The following is a 9,115-nucleotide window of genomic DNA, read 5'->3' on the forward strand; positions in this document are numbered from 1 at the left end:
GACGGGGAAGCTCTCACCGTGATCCTCAGATCTCCCTGACCATGAACCGAAGTAGCCCTCCGAGAATCGGAGGATCTAGAACGGGGCATGGCAAGGGGGATACCCCCCGTTTAACGAGGAGGTAACTAGACCACAACACCGCGATGGTCATGTTCCCGCACTGAGAACATGACTCTGCAACGCTGCAAGCCCAGGTACGAGATACAGCGATCATGACCGTCAGATGAAGCCAGGAAGCGATCACATCCAGAAACACACGAGTGGGAAGCCATCTTTAAAAAGATGCCCGTCGCTCGTGAAGCTCTTTTAGAATTTGCTCTTTTAGAGAAAACACTCATTTAGAGAGCGCTGAAGCGCCCAGGGGAGGTCGTGGCGAGACCGCAGAATGGAAGCTGCAGCACGCCGAGGTTTCTAGCAGCCCTGGATGGCAACCCCCGCTGACACGCCGTGACACCAACGCCAGCTGTTTCTTTTGCAAACACTCGAGGAGATTTGTCTTGACAGGCTCGGCTCCGAAGTGAAAAGCTGATGTGCGTTTGCACACGCTCTCCTTTCATACCCACGCGGCGAAGCACGCACGCCAACTGTCATCGGCTTGTTTAGTTAACACTCGAAGGTGATTGGGCTCTCGGGCGAGATCCCAATTCGTCAGTCACGACTGACATAACGTCGAACGTGACTGACTGAAAGGGAACTATTTTTGGTTCCCCAGAGCACCTTTAAGAGTTCTTTCTTTCTTAGTGTGAAGAACATTTTAAAAATCCAAATAACCTTTTTTCACTATAAAGAATCTTTTATCTTTTGTACAATGGAGATTCAAAGGTTCAATCAATGCCAATAAAAACCTTTATTTTTAAAAGTGTACATGACAACTGCAATGCATGCTTACTGCTTACTGAGCCAAACATGGTCATATGGCTATTTCGGTCATCTGTTACCTTGAAAAACAAAGGCAAAAATCTTTAGACATTCATGGCCATGCCTTTGATCCTACACAACAACCAGAATCCAATTTAGTCAACAAAAATTCATTTATTTGGGCTGTGTTGTTCTTGCGAGCCACGTACAGAATCTAATCTTGTACGAAGTGAGTGTTCATACGTCAAGCGTACGATGAGAATGAAATCATCAATGTTTCCTCTCAGCAGTCAATCATGGATCAATGTGGCACTCGTGCTGCTTCCAGACACCAGGAGATCCGGCAGACGCCGTTAACTGTTTTCAGGCATAAGGAAATAGAATGACAAATGAACTCCTCCTTTGCCAATATACCTTTATGATTTCTTCATAAGTTGTATCGGTTCACTGGGTTTCACTGATGCTTGCTTTGCCTAGAAGCTCCTCGGAGACGCTGTGTGCAGAGCCACAGGTCTTTGTGAGTTGAACACTGTGGACTCTCTATCTATCACACACATGGAGAAACACACAGAGAGAAGTTTCCTTTGGAGATAAAACGTACATAAGCTATTATATTTCTCGTTCGACTGGACCAGGACACCTATAGTTTAGGAATGAGCGGAGATAGCAAGAGAAAACCAAAGAGAAAGGGTGAGAAATAAGTGGGTATGTGTTAAAACATTAACTGCATATGGGCACTTCTTGCCTTGTGATTTTTAGAAATTAAAATAGTATAATTTGTCTGCTAGTGGATAGTCTACAAAACCAGTAGCAGGGGTATATTTGTCGCAATAGCCAACAATACATTGTATGGGTCAAAATGATAGATTTTTCTTTTATGCTAAAAATCATTAGGATATTAAGTAAAGATCATGTTCCATGAAGATATTTAGTAAAATTTATATCATAAATATAGGACTTAGAACTTTAAAGACGATTTTCTCAATATTTAATTTTTTTTGCACCCTCAGATTCCAGATTTTCAAATAGTTGTATCTCGGCCAAATATTGTCCTATCATAACAAACCATACATCAATAGAAAACTTATTTAAATCTCAATTTCATACATGTTTCATACAAATAAATCGCAATTTCATACTGGTTTTGTGGTCCAGGGTCACATATGTTCTAATTTGTTAACATTTTATGCATTATAGTTAACATAAACCATGAGCAATGTAATTTTACAGCATTTACTAACCTTACAATCGTTCATTGTTTGTTCACAGTAAACTTTTAATTAAAAAAAGTATTAGTACATGTAGAAATTACCATTAAATAAGATTAATAAATGCTAAAAAGTAGTTCATCTTATCAAAATGAATAAATCATTTGTCTTGCTAAGGCTAATTAATTTAATGTATCCTAAATATGCACAAAGAAATAATATTTGACAAATAAATAATATTATAAATAGTAATAATAATATTTGATAATGAGATAAATTTGACAAAATTGATTGATTCGATTAATTATACACAGTAAATGTATTTTGTTGTGTGTGTGTTTTTTTTTTACTTTTCTTTGTTTTCCTCACATTACGTATCTAATTTTTCATCTCTCTTTACTGACATTGCTGTCACCTTGGTAAGTAAGTACAGGAATCTTTAATAAAATTACGTTTTTATATTTCTTTATTTTTTTTAATGGATTTTCATAGTTTTACATCGAGTGTCTGGGTCTAGAACAAGAGTTAAATAATAAAAAGAAAAGGCACAGAAAACAAAAAGAAAATATAAACAGTTCCCCCCCCCCTGTTTTCAACTTTTTCGATTATATAGCAATGTTTAAAACATTAGGAATTTCTGTTTGGAAATGTTCCTGAATGACATCACAAGAATGACAGAAGGAATGAGTTTCTGAAGGAATATGAGTGCTGTTGCATGCAAAAGATGCTCTGCATGGCTTGCCGGGGCATTGCTGTGTAGCTGCTAACATGGCTGTAGCTCATTATTATGTGTTTTATGTGGCTGTTCAATGTCTCTTTAGTATTCCGGTCTGTAGATATGGCTTAGGTACCTCCTTCAGTGCAAGTCTATTTTTTGCAACAGATGGAAATGGAAGTCTTAGAAACACAACAGCACACCTCGCCTCAACAATCCACGAGATGTCTGTGTTGAGTTACCTCCATAGCATGTAGAATTATTATGAGACAGACACTGGCATGTTTACAGATAATGTGGAGAACATAACATTTAAGGTTTGTTGGGTAACGACATGCGCAAACTATGTTAACACATTAATATGGTGCAGGGTCTGTTGTTGAACTGATCAGCTTTGCGTTTAGATACAGCTCGTGATGTCAGCAAAAAGGGGAGGAGACAGTGTTTTCAAAAAAATGCATGCTCACACTCTTAGCCATTTACGCTGCATATGTGTAGCATTTGGACCAATCAGACACACAACTTTTTGTTATATTTAACAAATAATATCGAACTCCCCATCACCTAACCAAATGGCCAATTACGAGGGTCTATGGACCCTTCCCCCGAAATGGACCTAACACCTCAGAAAGGCAGAACAGGCCTCTGGTTCCATGGTAACCAATGCTGATATCACTGGTTTTATGGCCTAAAGGTGAGAACAGAGGGACAGAAAGATTACTTTTAAGATGACATAAGCTTGACATAATCTCCACTGGCAATGCATTATTATCATTATCCAATACAGTCTGTTCTCCACTCAGAGGCATTTCACATAAGAGCGATTTGGCACATTATGTTTTTTTCTCATTTGGTAAATAGTTTTTTGGTGAAGAGTAAATTAGCATTTATGTTTTTTAACATGAAACGATCCGAGTACACCTATTACAGCATCCAGCACCAAAGTGCATGAGTGTTTAAGACTCGCTTCTTGTGTGGATCAGCTGCAAAAATATATAAATACAGCTGGATTATGAAATATTATTTCAAGTAAAAATAACAGTTTTCTATTTGAATGTTTTTAAATGTAATTTATTCCTGTGATGGTAAAGCTGAATTTCCAGCATCATTACTCCAGTCTTCAGTGTCACGTGATCCTTCAGAAATCACTCTGATATGCTGATTTGCATTTATTATGATTTTGAAAACAGTTGTGCTGCGTTCTGTACACTGTCAACTTTCCATAAAGTACATGTTTGGCTAATTACAATAGCAATATGCAATGTAAAAATATTATTAATAATCATAATAATAAACTTTATTTTTCTATAGCACTGGTTGGCCTTTAAAAGTAGAATCTCAAAGCGCTTCACAAGAATAAGACCAAATAGAACATGTAGAAACAATGCATTAATAAAAGTGAAATACAAACAGAGACAAAATACCAAATAAAAACAAACTATGAAAATTTCAACAAGTAGAAAAAATAAGAAGATTATAAAATAATCAGGTTATTTGAATACGTTTTACAAGAAAATACTTCAGTTGTTACATTTACTAGAGTGAATGTTTTCTACACCAGTTTTTTTCAGTGTAAAACGCAGATTTTTTATTACAAATTGTAAATGTTTTCTTTCCAATTTTTCTCTCACACAACTGGTCCTTGATACATTTATGAAACAACATGAAACAACACTTGACCAAATGTCATGGTATTATACCTACAAGATACAAATAATTCATTTTGGAAGTTGCGTATTAAATACAATTTGTATAAAAATCTGTCAGAATCAATAACATTAAACAATCTACTGACAGCTTTGGATGTGTGGCACACTGTAGGCATTCAGTCAGGTTTCTTCTTATCTTTGAAATGAGACACTGCTGATAAGAAGCTTAATTAAGGTGATTTAAAAGTCTTCAGAACAGTATTCAAGATGAACACTCAAAAAATGGAAGGACGCAGTGGTTTAACACCGATTCTTATATGATAAATATTAGGTTGGGACCTCAATAGTTTGTGATGGGACCAGATTATAAATACCTAACCCCATTATATTGCTCTAACCAATTTTTGGTGTCACACCTTGTACTTTTTTAAATGCAGTGGTCGTTCAATGACACAAGCATTCAAGCATTGTGATTTTTAGAGCAGTTAAAGGGGTCAGCGAACAGGTGGAATAAAACGGAAACGTCTCCCGTTCCCAGCCTAATGAACAGGCTTACCCTACTTTCCCAATGCTTTTGTCTGAAGGACATCACTGTGTAATGCTGAAAGTCTCTCTCAGGAAGCGGTTCAATATGAAATCCTCTTCTGGTAGCAGTTGGCCTTCGTCTACTAGAAAAAAACTCGGTCATGTTTAGATTTAGTCCCCATATACTCTTTCTAAAATGATAAATGTTGTTTATGCACACTAAATACACCGATAGATCTGCTGGTTATCTGAGATGTTTGCAATCTTTCTCTTGTGAAGAAACCTTTTAGATTCAAATATCATGTCCAGGCAGTCAGATCTTTACTATATAGACGTTTCTTAGATGATAGAAGTTAATGTGATCTTTGGACTGCAATATAGTTGCATTTATGTTCTTCAAATGCTTGTAATTTTACCTTATGATTCTCTGGGAACTGTACTGTAAATTTGGATGAAACCAAGCTTTGGGGAACTGATGTTATGTTTTAAAATTATACATTTGTTATGCATGGATGATTAAATATGCAACCGCAAAGTCAAAACACATTTCACCTGAATAATATTGAAGAATGTGATTATGGGCTATAAGCAATGACTTTTGAATTGCCATATAAAGATTTTATTGTAACCTCATTTGCAGAGTGTGCTTTATTTGTGCCACAACACAATTAAACAACATTTATAAAACAAATAGTTATGGTTCTATAATTCAACTGGATGACCTGTACTCCGAGTTATTTTGAACAGGCCATATAGAGAACACACATGTGACTGAATATCATTTGAATTCTATATTAATGCACCAAGTTATGGTGTTATGTACTTAGATGATGACGACGATGATTGTTATTATATTCAAATAAAATTATAGTTAATATAACATTAATATTTAGTAGTTAGCATGCTTTAGTAATATGTAATAGTTATTATATTTAAATATTTAAAGTTAATAACTAATAACAATAATGACAACAGCTAAAATATTATTAATGATTATTAATAATATAATAAATAGTAGTAGTACATATAATTATATATAATATAAAATATGTTTTAAATTTTGCATATTATAAAAATTTATCATTTATATGTAGTTATAATTTATAATAATTATAAGTAATGTTGTTATTTATTTAGATGACAATGACAATGATACTATAAAATTATTATAATGATTAATATTAATATTTAATTTGTATGCTATAGTAATAAATAATAGTTGTTATAGTTAAATATTTAATATACATTTATAATAATAACATCAATGACAATAATAGCAACAACAATAAATATTATTATTCATATTAGTAGTAGTAGTAGGAGTATTACATATAATTCTAAAACCTTTGATATTATATAAATTAAAATAATGTATTATATAATAACAATATATTCATATATTATATTAATAATTTTATATACAATAGGAATAACATTAACATATAATAATTAATAATAATAATTATATTTAAAATGTTTATTTTGAACAGTCTATATGTAAAACACCTATGACTGAATATTATTTAGATTCTATATTAATGCATCAAGTTATGCTGTTTATTCAGTTGATAATGATTATTATTTATATTATTATATATATTATTTGTATTAATGTAAAATTATATTCAATATAATATTAATATTAAGTAGTTAATATGCTGTAGTAATATAAGTTACTATACTTAATATAAGTTTATAACAATAATAAATAAATAATAATAATAATAAAACAATTATTGGACATTATAGTAGTATAAAATATAATCTTTTCATATTTCATAAATTATAATAATTTATTATAAAGTAATGATTATAATAATAAAACATAATAGTTAACATAAAAATGTGTACGCACATACAGTATATAGCTTTTGCAAGCATATACACACAAAAAGCGATATATTTTAATGCAATAATATTTAAATGACACACAATTAATGTTTTTGGTTTTAACAGCTAGAAGCAATATGGAGAAATGACGTCAAGCTCTCACTTTGCTGTCTTTCTCGCAGGGTGACGGTTCTACCTTCCTTCAGCTGGGCTCTTCCATCGAGCAGCAGATCAATGGGATGTTCAAGATGATGGAGGAGTACAACTGGGACAGTTTTGTGGTGGTGACCAGCCTGTACCCAGGCTATGACACTTATGTGGACTACATCCGCTCATTTATTGATACGTCTTACTTCCTCTGGGAGTTGCAGGACATCTTGACGTTTGACATGTCGGCCGACGGCATGAACGACCTCCGTGCCCGCCGGTTACTTCAGCAGATCGACGCGCAGGTGCTGCTGGTGTACTGCTCGCACGACGAGGCCCAGTACCTCTTCACCATAGCCAGGGAAGTGGGTTTGGTGGGTCCGGGGTATATCTGGTTTATCCCCAGCCTTGCAGTGGGAAACCCCAATATGCATCCTCCAGACAGCTTCCCCATTGGATTGATCAGCATTATCACAGATCGCTGGAAGATGAGCTTGAGAAACAGGGTCAGGGATGGTGTAGCCATCGTGGTGAAAGGAGTGGAGAGCTTCCGCAAGCAGAGAGGGTTTATTCCTGACGGACACATGGACTGTCTGAGTCCGGAGCGGCCATCCACCAATGACACTCTCTACAGGTAGGTGCTCACAGTTATTCTTTTGGTGCCGCTAGTGGTGGAGATATTACCCTTGTAGTTAGGGATGTAACGATTAACCGCGAGCTGGTTGAAAATCGATTCAAATATGTGACGATTCAAATCGATTGAGATGCTAAACAAATCACGATTCAGTTAGGGGTAGGAGTTTATATGAATGTATGTCTGAGGGGAACTTACTGTCTTTAGAAAAGTTTAGATGGTATTTTTTCTTTTCATCTTGCCTCTGTATAATGCATATTAAAGTTCATAAGTGCAGCGCTGCTTTGTTTACAGCGGAATCCAAGGAGTGAATCTGCGTCTGCTGGCAGAGAGTGAATCTGCGTCTCATTCAGCTCATCTGCTGTTTCTGTTTCGGTCTCATTTTGTAAAAAAAAATACAAATAAACCGTGAATAGAATCGAATCGTGAATCGAATCATGAATTGAGTGAATCATTACATCCCTACTTGTAGTGAGTTCACCCAAAAAATAAAATTCTGTCATCATGAACTCAATCTCATGCTGTTCCAAACCTGCATGACTTTCTTTGTTCTGTGAAATGTGAAAGAAGATATTCTGAAGAATCTTGGTAACCAGGTTTCAGTTGCAGTGTATTTTTTTGCCCATACATTGTGTGGTTACCAACATTATTTAAAATATCTTTTTTTTTTATGTGCTACAGAAGAAATAAATGCATACAGGTTTGGAACAACATGAGGGAGAGTAAATTATGACAAAATGTTCATTTTTTTAGGTGAACTATCCCTAAGGTTTATACACTCAAAAACTAGGGATGCAATGATCTTACAATTCTGGCCGATAATGGTAATTATTGTCATGTTAAGGCTGATAACTTATAGATGGCTGATATAAAAATTCTATACAATTTTTTTCTGAATAAAATAATAATAATATCTAATAAAATGATTAATGTATGAATAATGATTAATTCAATAGTCAATAATAAATATATGATAATATTATAATAACATTGTATTTTAGTTTAACTGTTTTATGCTATTCAGTTATATATATATTATAATATTATAAAATTCTGTCATCATGAACTCAATCTCATGCTGTTCCAAACCTGCATGACTTTCTTTGTTCTGTGAAATGTGAAAGAAGATATTCTGAAGAATCTTGGTAACCAGGTTTCAGTTGCAGTGTATTTTTTTGCCCATACATTGTGTGGTTACCAACATTATTTAAAATATCTTTTTTTTATGTGCTGCAGAAGAAATAAATGCATACAGGTTTGGAACAACATGAGGGAGAGTAAATTATGACAAAATGTTCATATACACTCAAAAACTAGGGATGCAATGATATTACAATTCTGGCCGATAATGGTAATTATTGTCATGTTAAGGCTGATAACATATATATGGCTGATATAAAAATTATATAAAAAAAATTTCTGAATAAAATAATAATAATATCTAATAAAATGATTAATGTATGAATAATGATTAATTCAATAGTTAATAATAAATATATGATAATATTATAACAACATTGTATTTTAGTTTAACTGTTTTATGCTATTC

The 9,115-nt window shown here is 33.9% G+C and overlaps 1 protein-coding gene across 2 annotated transcripts in view; it reads left to right on the forward strand.

Moving 5' to 3' along the window:
• The window catches only part of grin2ca (glutamate receptor, ionotropic, N-methyl D-aspartate 2Ca), a 76,366-nt gene that overhangs the window by 31,913 nt on the left and 35,338 nt on the right, over positions 1-9,115 (forward strand). For both annotated transcript variants that reach the window (XM_016242990.1, XM_016242991.1), the window contains exon 3: positions 6,968-7,566. In XM_016242990.1, the coding sequence (XP_016098476.1) occupies positions 6,968-7,566 (599 nt within the window). The remainder of the gene's footprint in view (positions 1-6,967; positions 7,567-9,115) is intronic.

The sequence above is a fragment of the Sinocyclocheilus grahami genome, unplaced genomic scaffold, assembly GCF_001515645.1.
Source record: "Sinocyclocheilus grahami isolate Dianchi unplaced genomic scaffold, SAMN03320097.WGS_v1.1 scaffold679.1, whole genome shotgun sequence".
NCBI lineage: Eukaryota > Metazoa > Chordata > Actinopteri > Cypriniformes > Cyprinidae > Sinocyclocheilus > Sinocyclocheilus grahami.